General features: G+C 61.8%; 1 protein-coding gene across 2 annotated transcripts; it reads left to right on the forward strand.

The window, feature by feature from the left end:
- Nucleotides 1-4,079: 4,079 nt before the first annotated feature.
- LOC149310278 (tripartite motif-containing protein 54-like) lies at nt 4,080-14,047 on the forward strand. 2 transcript variants are annotated; one of them, XM_089528624.1, is made up of 10 exons: nt 4,080-4,289; nt 8,456-8,628; nt 11,230-11,410; nt 11,572-11,667; nt 11,757-11,990; nt 12,088-12,110; nt 12,401-12,525; nt 12,944-13,048; nt 13,524-13,589; nt 13,954-14,047. In XM_089528624.1, the coding sequence occupies exons 1-10, from the start codon at nt 4,095-4,097 to the stop codon at nt 13,962-13,964; spliced, it is 1,209 nt and encodes a 402-aa protein (XP_089384750.1). In that variant the 5' UTR covers nt 4,080-4,094; the 3' UTR covers nt 13,965-14,047. The 2 variants fall into 2 exon arrangements, with proteins under 2 accessions (XP_089384750.1, XP_089384751.1); XM_089528625.1 differs by lacking the exon at nt 12,944-13,048.
- The last annotated feature ends 407 nt before the right edge of the window (nt 14,048-14,454 follow it).

Consider the following 14,454-nt stretch of genomic DNA (forward strand, 5'->3'; position numbering starts at 1 on the left):
ATTCGTCCATCCATCCCTCTGCTGCGTGGCAGAGTCCTTGTGGGTCCTGGATGTATGAAGAGGGATTGGGGCCAGGTAGAGCAGCTGGGGGTCCTGGAGGGAGTTGGGGTGCCAAGCAGGCAGCCGGCCAGCCTCCCCCTCTCTCCTTTTCCCAAGGTCTGGGGGGCTCAGGTTATTTGAAGGGGTGAAACTGCAAGAACCCCTCTGCTCAGCTGGCCCTCTTTTGCAGGTAGGATTATGATTATTTTCCCTAGCCCAGGGGCCCAGGTGGTTTGCAGTCGAACCTGGTCACAAAGGGTGACCAAAAATGATGGAAAGCCTGGAAACCCCCAAGCCTTTGGAGAGTGACTTAGGGAGCTGGGTATATTTTGCATGGCGAAGAGAAGGTTAAGGGGTGCTATGAGAGCCCTTTTAAAGTATTTGAAGGGGTATCATACTGAGGATGGAGCAAGCTTGTTTTCTGCTGCTCCAGAGACACAATGGAGCAATGGATGCAAGCTCCAGGAAAAGAGCTTCCACTTAAACCTTAGGAAGAGCTTCCTGACAGAGCTGTTCAACAGTGGAAGACGCTGCTACCTTGGAGGATGGTGGAGTCTCTTCTTTGGAGGTTTTCAAAATGGCTGGATGGCCAGGTCCAGAGAAAAGACATTTCATAGGATTAATTGATAAACAGAATTAAGAACAATTGAAACACACTTTTTAAAAATCTCCCAATTCTGATTCTCAACATGTAAATTCTCCTCCCCTGCGGCTGCTGTGGGTGGGGCAGAGCCACTGGCCAAGTACCCTGGCTGTGCTGCCCAGCCTCCTCCTGCCAAGCCCCTCAGGACCCAGTTGGCCCTTGTGCAGCCAGCAGGGTCCCAGGGCCAGGCAGTTTCACAGAGTTGGAAGAGATCCCAAGGGCCCAGATCCAGTCCAGCCTCCTTCTGCCATGCAGGAAATCACAAGCCAAGCATCCCCATTGACAGATGGCCATCAAGCCTCTGTTTAAAGACCTCCAGGGAAGGAGATTCCACCAAACTCCAAGGGAATGTCTTCCACTGTCCAACAGCCCTTACTCTCAGGAGCTTTCTCCTAATAGTGAGCTGGAATTTCTTTTCCTGTGGCTTGCATCCATAATTCCAGGTCCCATTCTCTGGAGGAGCAGAAAACAAGCCTGGGGAACGGGGTGTCGCTGCCAGCTCCCCACTGGGGCCCGAAAAGGGGCCTCTGGCTCTTTATTGTTGGCTGTGCTTGCCATGCCTTGGCAATCCTCCCGTCCCTTGCTCCCTGGCTGCCAGCCTTTGTATTTGCTGTGGTCATACTCACACATATTTTGGAGTGGCCGAAGGGACAGATCAACAATTCATATCTGAGCCTATGCCACAGGCCCTGTGACTCAAGCTCACTTGTCATGTTGGTTGACAAAGACGGAATTAGTTTGACTGCCATGTTTGCTCCAGCAACACACTGAAGTTTACTGGAAACTGTGTTGTGTGCATCCTTGTTTCTCATAGAATCACAGAATCCTTGCGCTGAAAGACAGACCCCCCAAGGGTCATCCAGTCCAACTCCATTCTGCCCTGCAAGAACTCTTCATCAAAGCATACCCAACAGTTGGCCATCCAGACTCTGCTTAAGGACCTCCAAGGAAGGAGACTCCACTACACTGAGGCAGCGTCTTCCACTGTTGAACAGCCCTTACTCTCAGGAATCTCTTTCCCTAGAGCTTGCTCCATGGCTCCATTGTATCCTGTTCTCTGGAGAAGCAGAAAACAAGGTTGCTCCATCCTCAATGTGACATCCCTTCCAATACTTAAACAGGGCTATCATCAAATAATCTAAACAGCAGCCATAGTTCACCGCAGAGAACAAGTTCAGATGGGAGACACCATACTAAGGAGCCTGCATAGAAGAGGGCCATTCCAGCAAGTGAGCCATGCCACATGAAAAAGGTTCCTGACCCATGAGCCAATCACACTCAGAGAACTTCAATATTGATCCTAAATTGCCCAGAGAAGGAAAGAGGCTCTCGGAAGAAGACAGACATAGTCCAGTGTGAGATCTCTTTAGCTGCCCAGGCTCTCTGCTAAGGAATCCTGGGAACTCTCGTTTTGTGAGGCATTTAGCTGTCTCTGTCAGCTCTGCTCCTGCAATAAACTACAGTTCCCAGGATTCCCTAACACTGAGACAGGGCAGTTATAGCAGCCCGCATCCACACTGGAGGAATAACCTGGTTTGGCACTGCTTTAACTCTTTTCTGGCTCAAGGCTACGGAATTCTGGGAGTATGTTGTGGGCTCCCGGACTGGGGCTGAGGAGAGGCTCTTTGACCCACCTCTTGGCTTCCCTGGATTGCTTTGGCTGTCTTTAAACAGAGGCTGGATGGTCATAGGTCAGGAGTACTTTGACTGAGAGTTCCTGCATGGCAGATTGGGGTTGGACTGGATCGGGACCCTTCTTGGGGTCTCTTCCAGCTCTAAGATTCTATCACCATTAGGAGGAGCCTCCTGACAGTAAGGGCTGTTTGACCGTGGAAGACATTTCCCTCAGAGATTTTGGTGGAGTCTCCTTCTTGGGGGTCTTAAGCACAAGCTGGATGGCCATCTGTCAATGGGAATGCTTTGGTTGAGAGTTCCTGCATGGCAGAAGAAGGGGGTTGGCATGGATGGCCCTTCTTGGGGTCTCTTCCAACTCAGTGGTACATAGAATCCTAGAATTGGAAGAGACCCCAAGGGACATCCAGTCCAACCCCCTTCTTCTGCCATGCAGGAACTCACAATTGGCATATGTAATATGTAATACGTTGTTGTGTGCCTTGGAGTTGTGTCGCTTGTGGTAACCCTACGGTAGGGTTTTCTTGGCAAGATTTGTTTATCCAGTGCCCTTCCTCTGAGAGAATGTGACTTCCCTAACCCTAACCCTGGTCTCCATAGCCCAACACACAAACCACTACACCAATCTCTAGGCAGGCCTCCTGGCCCAGCGAGTGCTTTTGGTGGACCCCAGGCCTGGAGGGGGTCCAGGCTGCTGGTCTCAGGGGCCACAGAGCCAGGCGCCTCGGACACAGGAGTCTCGGCCTACAGGCCTGGGGCCTTTGCTGGCCACAGGGAGACCTCTTTCCTGAGGAAGGGAGGGACCCCGGGGTCCCATTGGGGCCCAAAGAAAAGCCAAGCCCCCGTTGCTCCTTGGGCAGCCCTTGGGCAGGGGCCCTCTCTGTCCTCCGCAGGGCCCTGGCTGGGCTGGGAGGGGGCTCTCTCTGTGGCAGACCCCAGCGTGGACCCCAGCCCTCTCTCACAACTGTGCCAGGAGGGTGTCAGCCAGTCAGCCAGCTTCTCTGGCTATAGGTTTATGGTTAGTGTCAGTGTTATTATGGCCAGGGCTCCAGCTCGACTGGGATTGGGATCCTTTGGTGGGTGGCTAAAAGGAGTCCCCAGGAACCTGTTGGGGGCCCTTGGCTCCGTACACACTTCGCAAACCGCTCAGGGAGGGAGGGCTCCAGGGCACCCAGAAGGGGTCTAGAAAAGCACTTGCTCTCTGTCAGCGTTGCCCCAGAAGCCTTGGAGGGGCTTCCTCAGCCTCTGCCTGGTCCTCGCTGCCCCTTCTTTGGGGGTCCCTCTGGCCTCCCTCTGAGGCTGAGAGAGTGTGCCTTGGGGGGGGGGGTCACAGGGACCTGGGACCGGGAAGGGAAGGGAGTCTGGGTGGTGGGTGTCTGCGAACCTTCCGGCGGAGCCCTGGAGCCTAGACTGGGGCTCATCCTCCCTCCACAAAAGTCCTCTTCTGGGCAGAGAATGAGACCCGCTCCCCGGAAAAGAAAGGAAGACAGACAGACAGACAGACAGACAGACAGGGAGGGAGGGACCCCCAGGAGCAGCCCTAGTTCTCGGCCCGAAGGGAGGCGTCATGGCCCCGAAGCGGAGGGTGACGAAGCGCCACCTGACGCCCCGAAGACAGCTGCCTCCCAAAGAGGGACCGAGCCAGGAGGGCTCACGTGGCCGGACCGAAATAGACAGCCCCACATTCCCAGCGAGGAGAAAGGGGCAGAAGGGAGAGAAGGCTCCCGGGAGAGGCTCCGGAGAGAGTCCAGCCCAGGGAAGGGAAGGGAAGGGAGGCAGGATGAACTTCGGGGTGGGCTTCAAGGCCTCTCCCTCGGGCTCCTCTTCCTCCTCCTCGCCTTCGGGACCGCAGAGCCTGGACAGCCTGGAGAAGCAGCTCATCTGCCCCATCTGCCTGGAGATGTTCACCAAGCCGGTGGTCATCCTGCCTTGTCAGCACAACCTCTGCCGGAAGTGCGCCAACGACGTCTTCCAGGTCCCTCCAGGAAAGAGGGAGGGAGTGGGCGGCAGACAGGGGTCCCGAGGGAGCAGCGGTGGGGACAGCACCCTCCCTCCCTTAGAATCATAGAATCATAGAGTTGGAAGAGACCCCAAGGGCCCTGATCCAGTCCAACCCCCTTCTGCCATGCAGGAAATCCAAATCAAAGGATCCCCAACAGATGGCCATCTAGCCTCTGCTTAAAGACCTCCAAGGAAGGAAACTCCACTCCACTTCCTTCTTTCCTTCCTTCCTTCCTTCCTCCCTTCCTTCTGCCCTCCCCTCCCTCCCTCCCTCCTGCCCTCCCCTCCCTTCCTTCCTTCCTTCCTTCCTTCCTTCCTTCCTCCCTTCCTTCTGCCCTCCCCTCCCTCCCTTCCCTCCTTCCTTCCTTCCTTCCTTCCTTCCTTCCTTCTGCCCTCCCCTCCCTCCCTTCCCTCCTTCCTTCCTTCCTTCCTTCCTTCCTTCCTTCTGCCCTCCCCTCCCTCCCTCCCTTCATTTCCCATCTGCCCTCTCCTTCCTCCCTCCCTCCCTTCATTTTCCATCTGCCCTCTCCTTCCTTCCTTCCTTCCTTCCTTCCTTCCTTCCTTCCTTCCTCCCTTCCTTCTGCCCTCCCCTCCCTCCCTTCCTCCCTTCCTTCCTTCCTCCCTTCCTTCCTTCCTTCCTTCTGCCCTCCCCTCCCTCCCTCCCTTCATTTTCCATCTGCCCTCTCCTTCCTCCCTCCCTCCCTTCATTTTCCATCTGCCCTCTCCTTCCTTCCTTCCTTCCTTCCTTCCTTCCTTCCTTCCTTCCTTCTGCCCTCCCCTCCCTCCCTCCTGCCCTCCCCTCCCTCCCTCCCTCCCTCCCTCCCTTCCTTCCTTCCTTCTGCCCTCCCCTCCCTCCCTCCCTCCCTCCCTTCATTTTCCATCTGCCCTCTCCTCCCTCCCTCCCTTCATTTTCCATCTGCCCTCTCCTTCCTTCCTTCCTTCCTTCCTTCCTTCCTTCCTTCCTTCCTTCCTCCCTCCCTTCCTTCTGCCCTCCCCTCCCTCCCTCCTGCCCTCCCCTCCCTCCCTCCCTCCCTCCCTCCCTTCCTTCTGCCCTCCCCTCCCTCCCTCCCTCCCTTCATTTTCCATCTGCCCTCTCCTCCCTCCCTCCCTTCATTTTCCATCTGCCCTCTCCTTCCTTCCTTCCTTCCTTCCTTCCTTCCTTCCTTCCTTCTGCCCTCCCCTCCCTCCCTTCTGCCCTCCCCTCCCCTCCCCTCCCTCCCTCCCTCCCTCCCTCCCTTCCTTCTGCCCTCCCCTCCCTCTCTCCCTTCATTTTCCATCTGCCCTCTCCTTCCTTCCTTCCTTCCTTCCTTCCTTCCTTCCTTCCTTCCTTCTGCCCTCCCCTCCCTCCCTCCTGCCCTCCCCTCCCTCCCTCCCTCCCTTCATTTTCCATCTGCCCTCTCCTTCCTTCCTTCCTTCCTTCTGCCCTCCCCTCCCTCCCTCCTGCCCTCCCCTCCCTCCCTCCCTCCCTTCATTTTCCATCTGCCCTCTCCTTCCTTCCTTCCTTCCTTCCTTCCTTCCTTCCTTCCTTCCTTCCTTCCTCCCTCCCTTCCTTCTGCCCTCCCCTCCCTCCCTCCTGCCCTCCCCTCCCTCCCTCCCTCCCTCCCTTCCTTCTGCCCTCCCCTCCCTCCCTCCCTCCCTTCATTTTCCATCTGCCCTCTCCTCCCTCCCTCCCTTCATTTTCCATCTGCCCTCTCCTTCCTTCCTTCCTTCCTTCCTTCCTTCCTTCCTTCCTTCCTTCTGCCCTCCCCTCCCTCCCTTCTGCCCTCCCCTCCCCTCCCTCCCTCCCTCCCTCCCTCCCTCCCCTCCCCTCCCTCTCTCCCTTCATTTTCCATCTGCCCTCTCCTTCCTTCCTTCCTTCCTTCCTTCCTTCCTTCCTTCCTTCCTTCCTTCTGCCCTCCCCTCCCTCCCTCCTGCCCTCCCCTCCCTCCCTCCCTCCCTTCATTTTCCATCTGCCCTCTCCTTCCTTCCTTCCTTCCTTCCTTCTGCCCTCCCCTCCCTCCCTCCCTTCCTTCTGCCCTCCCCTCCCTTCCGCCCTCCCCTCCCCTCCCCTCCCTCCCTCCCTCCCTCCCTCCCTCCCTCCCTCCCTTCCTTCCTTCTGCCCTCCCCTCCCTCCCTCCCTCCCTCCCTCCCTCCCTCCCTTCATTTTCCATCTGCCCTCTCCTTCCTTCCTTCCTTCCTTCCTTCTGCCCTCCCCTCCCTCCCTCCCTTCCTTCTGCCCTCCCCTCCCTTCCGCCCTCCCCTCCCCTCCCCTTCCTCCCTCCCTCCCTCCCTCCCTCCCTTCCTTCCTTCTGCCCTCCCCTCCCTCCCTCCCTCCATTTTCCATCTGCCCTCTCCTTCCTTCCTTCCTTCCTTCCTTCCTTCCTTCCTTCCTGGGGGGTAGGGATCTCCCGGTGGGTCCCCAGCCAGCCCCCTGGCCCCGGCTGAGTCGCTTGGGCTTCTGGGGAGAGTCCAGGCCTGTTCTCTTCTGGGAGACTTTGCTTTGTCCCTTCGCGGAGCCATTTCAGTTCCCTAAGGCTCCAGCCTTGGCTCGGGAAACTCGACCAAAGAGGCCGAAGCCGAGGCTGTTGGGGTCTGGCTTCAAAGCTGCAGAAGAGCAGAAGGCAGGAGGACTCCATGCCCTGTAAACCCAGGTTTCCCAATGGAGCGGGGCCTGGAGGCTGCCTCTGACCTAAATGAGTCCATAGGGCTCTTCTCTCTCTCTCCGGGGGAAGAGGAAGGATGCAGGGGAGCAAACCGGAGCAAGGAGCATCTCTTTCCTGGGAGAGAAAGCCTCCCAAAAGGAAGTGACCCGGATGCCAGAGTTGGTCTCTTGGGCCCCAGGAGGAGCAAAGGGCCTTCCCAGCAGGGCCTTGCAATGACTGCCTCTCAGACCAGCCGTCCTCCTTTTCCAGGACATGCCCTACATTTCTGTATACTGTCCAGGAAGAATCCCAAAATGTCCTCCGCTTGGAGCCCGACTAGGAAGCAACGCTTTATTTGGGGAGGGCTTGGAACTGTAACTACTTTGGGAACTGTAACGAATAACTTTTTACAGAATGATACATAGTTCAAAGAATATCTCTATCTATCTATCTATCTATCTATCTATCTATCTATCTTCTTTTTCCTCTCCTTTCTTGCTCTCATGAAGGCACTGCCTTCTTCTTTGGCTTCCTTCATTTCCTTCTTTATTATTATCCTTATTAACCTTTGTCGATTTACACAGCGCTGTACATAGAATCCTTTATTCAGAGGGTTCCCTGCCCTCAGGCTTACAATCTAAGAAGGCGGGACACAGAAGGAGAAGAAGGGGGCGGTGGAGGGAAGGGGATCAGGCCTGGACCAAGGCAGACGGACTGATGGCTTTATGGCCAGTCCATGAAGCGGCTTCTTTACCCCCCCCCCCCACTTCTTTATCCCTGTTTGATTAGGATTACGATGATGATGATGATGATGATGGTTACTATGACGATGATTATCCTGAGGCCGTGGTCTGGGGCCGAGGGGAGGGTCCCAGAGAGATCCGTGGGTCCAAGCGCCCAGGGGCTTTGAGGAGGGCCTCCCTCCCCTTGCTTGGCCCCCCCACCGGACTCAGGCCTGCATCCTCCTCCTCCTCCTCCTCCTCCTCACTTACTAGGAGCATTACTCCTGCTCCTGTTTTATCCATCGATACCCGCCTTCCACCCAACAGTGGGACCCAAGGCGGCTAACAACTCCCAAAAAACAACCGGCGGGGTTCGTGGTGAGCCTCCGAGTAAATTTTGTCTGATGGCTCAAGGCTATGGAATTCTGGGAACTGGAGTTTGTTATGGGCCCAGAGCGAAGCGGAGCTTAAGGAAGGAAGGCTTCACAACAAACTCCAACTCCCAGAATTCCATACCCTTGAGGCTGAAAAGAGTTAAAGCGGTGCCAAACCAGGTTATCATTTCTCCAGTGTGGACGCAGCCCAGGTTCGATTCCCAGCTCGGCCATGGAAACCCATTGGGAGACCTTGGGCCAGAAGTCCCACTCTCTCAGCCTCAGTGGAAGGCGACGACAAGCCTCCCCTGACCCAAAGGGGGATCCCCGGGGACTGGGGGCCTTTCCCCGCTTGGGGAAGGCAGAAGGGTCTGGCAGAGGGCCCCTCTGACCCTGGCTCCGGTCCCCCCCTTCATTTTGCAGGCCTCGAACCCTCTCTGGCAGTCGCGGGGCTCGGCCTCGGTGTCCTCGGGGGGCCGGTTCCGGTGCCCCTCCTGCCGCCACGAGGTGGTCCTGGACCGGCACGGCGTCTACGGGCTCCAGCGGAACCTCCTGGTCGAGAACATCATCGACATCTACAAACAGGAATCCTCCCGGTGAGGAACAGACGGAGGGGGAGTGGGAAGGAGACCCCAGCCCCTCCCACGCCGCCCCCTCCCTCCCCTTGGTGACCCCGGGGTCTCCAGCCTCCTGCTCCCCCCTCCCCCCTTACAGCCCCCTCCCCTCCTGGACCCCTCCCTTCCTCCCCTTGGTGACCCCGGGGTCTCCAGCCTCCTGGTCCCCCCTCCCCCCTTACAGACCCCTCCCCTCCTGGACCCCTCCCTCCCTCCCCTTGGTGTCCCCGGGGTCTCCAGCCTCCTGGTCCCCCCTCCCCCCTTACAGACCCCTCCCCTCCTGGACCCCTCCCTCCCTCCCCTTGGTGACCCCCGGGGTCTCCAGCCTCCTGGTCCCCTGCCCCCCCTGACAGACCTCTCCCCTCCTGGACCCCTCCCTCCCCTTGGTGACCCCCGGGGTCTCCAGCCTCCTGGTCCCCCTCCCTCCTGACCCCTCCCCACCTGGACCCCTCCCTCTCCTTGGTGACCCCCGGGGTCTCCAGCCTCCTGGTCCCCCTCCCTCCTGGACCCCTCCCTCCCCTTGGTGACCCCCGGGGTCTCCAGCCACCTGGTCCCCCCTCCCTCCTGACAGACCTCTCCCCTCCTGGACCCCTCCCTCCCCTTGGTGACCCCTGGGATCTCCAGCCTCCTGGTCCCACTCCCTCCTGACCCCTCCCCACCTGGACCCCTCCCTCCCCTTGGTGACCCCCGGGGTCGCCAGCCACCTGGTCCCCCCTCCCTCCTGACAGACCTCTCCCCTCCTGGACCCCTCCCTCCCCTTGGTGACCCCTGGGATCTCCAGCCTCCTGGTCCCCCTCCCTCCTGACCCCTCCCCACCTGGACCCCTCCCTCCCCTTGGTGACCCCCGGGGTCTCCAGCCACCTGGTCCCCCCTCCCTCCTGACAGACCTCTCCCCTCCTGGACCCCTCCCTCCCCTTGGTGACCCCCGGGGTCTCCAGCCACCTGGTCCCCCCTCCCTCCTGACAGACCTCTCCCCTCCTGGACCCCTCCCTCCCCTTGGTGACCCCTGGGATCTCCAGCCTCCTGGTCCCCCTCCCTCCTGACCCCTCCCCACCTGGACCCCTCCCTCCCCTTGGTGACCCCCGGGGTCTCCAGCCACCTGGTCCCCCTTCCCTCCTGACAGACCTCTCCCCTCCTGGACCCCTCCCTCCCCTTGGTGACCCCCGGGGTCTCCAGCCTCCTGGTCCCCCTCCCTCCTGGACCCCTCCCTCCCCTTGGTGACCCCCGGGGTCTCCAGCCACCTGGTCCCCCCTCCCTCCTGACAGACCTCTCCCCTCCTGGACCCCTCCCTCCCCTTGGTGACCCCCGGGGTCTCCAGCCTCCTGGTCCCCCTCCCTCCTGGACCCCTCCCTCCCCTTGGTGACCCCCGGGGTCTCCAGCCACCTGGTCCCCCCCTCCCTCCTGACAGACCTCTCCCCTCCTGCACCCCTCCCTCCCCTTGGTGACCCCCGGGGTCTCCAGCCTCCTGGTCCCCCTCCCTCCTGACCCCTCCCCACCTGGACCCCTCCCTCTCCTTGGTGACCCCCGGGGTCTCCAGCCTCCTGGTCCCCCTCCCTCCTGGACCCCTCCCTCCCCTTGGTGACCCCCGGGGTCTCCAGCCACCTGGTCCCCCCTCCCTCCTGACAGACCTCTCCCCTCCTGCACCCCTCCCTCCCCTTGGTGACCCCCGGGGTCTCCAGCCTCCTGGTCCCCCTCCCTCCTGACCCCTCCCCACCTGGACCCCTCCCTCTCCTTGGTGACCCCCGGGGTCTCCAGCCTCCTGGTCCCCCTCCCTCCTGGACCCCTCCCTCCCCTTGGTGACCCCCGGGGTCTCCAGCCACCTGGTCCCCCCTCCCTCCTGACAGACCTCTCCCCTCCTGGACCCCTCCCTCCCCTTGGTGACCCCTGGGATCTCCAGCCTCCTGGTCCCCCTCCCTCCTGGACCCCTCCCTCCCCTTGGTGACCCCCGGGGTCTCCAGCCACCTGGTCCCCCCTCCCTCCTGACAGACCTCTCCCCTCCTGGACCCCTCCCTCCCCTTGGTGACCCCTGGGATCTCCAGCCTCCTGGTCCCCCTCCCTCCTGACCCCTCCCCACCTGGACCCCTCCCTCCCCTTGGTGACCCCCGGGGTCTCCAGCCACCTGGTCCCCCCTCCCTCCTGACAGACCTCTCCCCTCCTGGACCCCTCCCTCCCCTTGGTGACCCCTGGGATCTCCAGCCTCCTGGTCCCCCTCCCTCCTGACCCCTCCCCACCTGGACCCCTCCCTCCCCTTGGTGACTCCCGGGGTCTCCAGCCTCCTGGTCCCCGCTCCCTCCTGACAGACCTCTCCCCAACTGGATCCCTCCCTCCCCTTGGTGACCCCGGGGTCTCCATCCTCTGGCCTCTCCCCCCTAAGTCTCCCGGCAGCCCCCTCCCTCCTGTGAGCCCCAAAGGCAGCAGACCCCTGCCCTGTGTCGGGGGGGTGTCTTCATCCTCTGGTCTCCTCCCCTCTGTGTCCTGGCAGCTCCTCCTGCCCTCCCTCCCTCCCTCCACCCATGGACCCCTCTGCCAGAGTCCCCTGTTGACCCCTTGGGGGGCTTTCCCTCCCTCCCTCCCCGGCTGCAGCCCCCTGCCCTCGAAGGGCTCGGCATCGGAGCATCCCTTGCTGTGCGAGGAGCACGAGGAGGAGAAGATCAACATCTACTGCCTGAGCTGCGAGGCGCCCACCTGCTCCATGTGCAAAGTCTTCGGCGCCCACAAGGACTGCCAGGTCGCCCCCCTGGGCACCGTCTACAAGAGGCAGAAGGTGGGGCTCGGGGGTCTGGGGTGGGGGCTCCGGGGCTGCTCCCCCGCCCCAAAAGCCCCCTCGGGACTCAGACAGAGAGGCGGGGGAGGGAGGGGGCCTTCCTGACTTGGGGGTCCCGGCGCCCCCTCCCCGGCCTGACCCCGGCGATGCCCCATCTCTAGGGGGAGCTGAGCGACGGGATCGCCATGCTGGTGGCCGGCAACGACCGCATCCAGGCCATCATCTCGCAGCTGGAGGAGATCTGCAGGAGCATCGAGGTGAGGAGGGGGTCCCGGGGGTCTCTCCTCCTCCTCCTCCTCCTCCTCCTCCTCCTCCTCCTCCTCCTCACCGCCCCTTTCTTTCGCAGGAGAACGGGCGCCGCCAGAAGCAGCAGCTGTGTCTTGGGTTCGAGTCCCTGTGCGCGGCGCTGGAGGAGCGGAAGAAGGAGCTTCTGGCCGAAGTGGGCCGCGTCCAGGAGGAGAAGGTCCAGCGGGTCCGCGCCCTCATCCGCCGCTACGGAGACCATCTCGAGGCCGCCTCCAAGCTGGTCGAGTCGGCCATCCAGTCCATGGAGGAGCCCCAGATGGCCCTCTACCTCCAGGTATGTGTGTGGGGGGTGGAGAAGGGGCCAGGGTCAGGGCCTTTGGGGGCGCTGGCTGGCCCCACTGACGCCCCCTCCTCCTCCTTCTCCCCCGCAGCAGTCCAAGGAGCTGATCAGCAAGTGAGTGGCACCATCGCCCGCATCCTCCTCTCGGCCCTCCTGCCCGGACCTGGTGGGACCCCGGGACCCCCAGCAGCTGACCCTCCCAGGGTTCATCCCGAAAGTGTGGGGGGCCAAAGGTCTCAGGGCACCTTTTGCCCCTCTCTTGAGGGCAGCGCTGCGGGTCAGTCGCCTCCCAAGTTACAAAGAGGCCCCTGGGGAGGGACGGGCCCCCTTTCCTCCCCTCCGCCAGTGTCCTCGAGGGAGGGGCAAGGCCCGTGGGCTGACCAGGCCTCCCTGCCCCCCCTCAGGATCCGGGAGATGTCCCAAGTGCCCCCCGGAGGACGCCCGGAGCCCGGCTTCGAGAGCATGGACCGCTTCGCCCTCCGCCTCGAGCACGTGGCCGAGATGCTCCGGACCATCGAGTTCCAGCCAGGTCAGACGGGAGGCCGCCCCCAGCCCTCCCTCTCTGGGTCAGGATGCCCACTGGACTCCCCCCATGGACCGCCCTGTGGCCCCTTCCAGCAGGGGATGTCTGGGGGGGGGCAGTGGTCAGATGAAGGCCCATGGCGGGGGGGCAGAGGACGGAGACCCCCCCTTCCGCCCGCGGAGAGAAGCCTGTTGGGGGTCCAGGGAGCCCTGAACTGACCCTAGGCGGAGAAGGTCCCAAAGGCCGGGCCTCTTCCTGGGGTCTCGGGGGAAGGGTCTCCTCGCTTTGCTGGGGCGGGAATGACCCCTTCAGCCCCCGGAGAGGGGTCAGGGCCAGGGGGCTCTGGCCAGGGAAGAAGGGCGCCCTCGGGGGCAACGGGGGGCACACACAAATGCACCCATACCCCGCTTTTCTGCCCCCCCAGAATCGGTGGGGGAGGAGGCCGAGGCGGAGGGACTGGGCCCCGAGGGAGGGGGCGAAGGAGACGGCGAGGAGGACCCTCCGGAGGGAGCCCCCGAAGGGACGGAAGGTGAGCTGGGCCCCCCACCAGCCCCTCCCTCTGGCCCAGGGAAGGAGGGTTGGGGGTACCGTGGGGCGCGGCTGGCCTGGCCTTCCGGGGTCCCCCCTTCGCCCTCCGCCCCCGTTCTTGGTCCCTGGCCTGGCAGTTTGGAGGATGAATGACCTCCGACGCCTTTTCAGGGGGGAGAAAGTGTATCTTGCAGCCCCAGGCCCCCAGAGAGCCCCATTGCAGCAGCCCGAGGGAGGGAGGGAAGGAGGGAGGGAGGGAGGAATGGGGAGTGGGATGGGGAGAGACCCCCTAAAAAACCCCCAGATTTCCCCCTGGGGAGGCTCTCACCTCCGCCTTGCCCTGCGGGGCGTGAGGGTCTGCGCCCGCTTTCCATCGCCCCCTTTTCTTGGGGAGGGATCCGTGGACTCCTGCCTGGGTTTTTTTTTGGGGGGGTCCCCGAGTGCCCCACTCAGTCGGCTCTTTCTCGCCCTCCTAGGCGGAGAGGGCCCCCCCAAAGCCTCTCGCCCAAAGCCAGCCGGGGCCTCCTCCTCCTGCCCCCGAGGTAAGTGTCCCCGAGACCCCCGACCCTCCTCTTCGGGGACCAAAGGCTGGAAAGAGGGGGGCACCTCTGCCCCCTTTTCTGAGCAAAGAGATCCCTTTTCGGGGGGGGTTGCTGGGGTGAGACGCCCCCGGAGAAAAAAGGAAAAGGGGGGCTGGCTTTGTGGGGAGATTCTTCCCTTCCCACCCCATGCCCCCCTTTTCCTCGAAGCCATTTCTTTTGGTACCCCCCCCCATGAAGCCCTCCTGGCAGTTTGGGGGGTTTCCCAGCGGCCGAGCCCCAGGTGGGACCCCATGGAGGTGGGGCACAGCCTGACCCCCCCCTTGCCCCACTTCTGGGAACTCTTATTCTCTCCTGCCCATCCCAGGTCCGCCCTGAGGAGCCACATTCAGGAGAGGATCCCCCCAGACCCCCCCCCCCATTCCGGCTGGACCCCCCTCGGAAGCGGAATCTCACCCAGCTCTTCGGGGCTTTTCGTTTTTGGAGAGAGAATAAAGTTTGCCTCGCCTTTGCTAAAGCTTCAATGGTCAAGAGTGTCTTTGGGGGCGAGGGGGGCTCTATGGGTCCATTTCCGTTGGAGGTGCTCCCTGGTGAGGGAGAGGCGTTCAGTGGGGCTGGCCAGCAAAGTCCCAATCTCTGTGGGGTCCCTCTGGCCCCAAACCAAGGAGGGGGCCCCTCCCCCCCCCACAGGCCCAGCAGATAACCGTTCAACTGTCCGTCTCTTTCGGCGGGGGGGGGGGGTCCCGGTTTGGTTTGAGGCTGGATTACACTCCAAGGGTTGGGGGGTCACTTCCTGGGCCCCAGATCGGCCACCCCATTGCCCCCCCAGGTCACTCATAGAGCTATGGGCTTCTGGGGGAGGACTGGT

Source organism: Sceloporus occidentalis, unplaced genomic scaffold, assembly GCF_023333645.1.
Source record: "Sceloporus occidentalis isolate IW3139 unplaced genomic scaffold, rSceOcc1.0.p SCAF_6, whole genome shotgun sequence".
Taxonomy (NCBI): Eukaryota; Metazoa; Chordata; class Lepidosauria; order Squamata; family Phrynosomatidae; genus Sceloporus; species Sceloporus occidentalis.

Excerpts from the sequence above, each read along its gene's own strand:
- LOC149310278 (XM_089528624.1), top strand. The coding sequence starts at position 4,095 with ATGAACTTCGGGGTGGGCTTCAAGGCCTCTCCCTCGGGCTCCTCTTCC. Across the intron at positions 4,290-8,455 it reads GCGCCAACGACGTCTTCCAG|GCCTCGAACCCTCTCTGGCA; the intron begins GTCCCTCCAGGA and ends TTCATTTTGCAG. Across the intron at positions 8,629-11,229 it reads TACAAACAGGAATCCTCCCG|CCCCCTGCCCTCGAAGGGCT; the intron begins GTGAGGAACAGA and ends CCCCGGCTGCAG.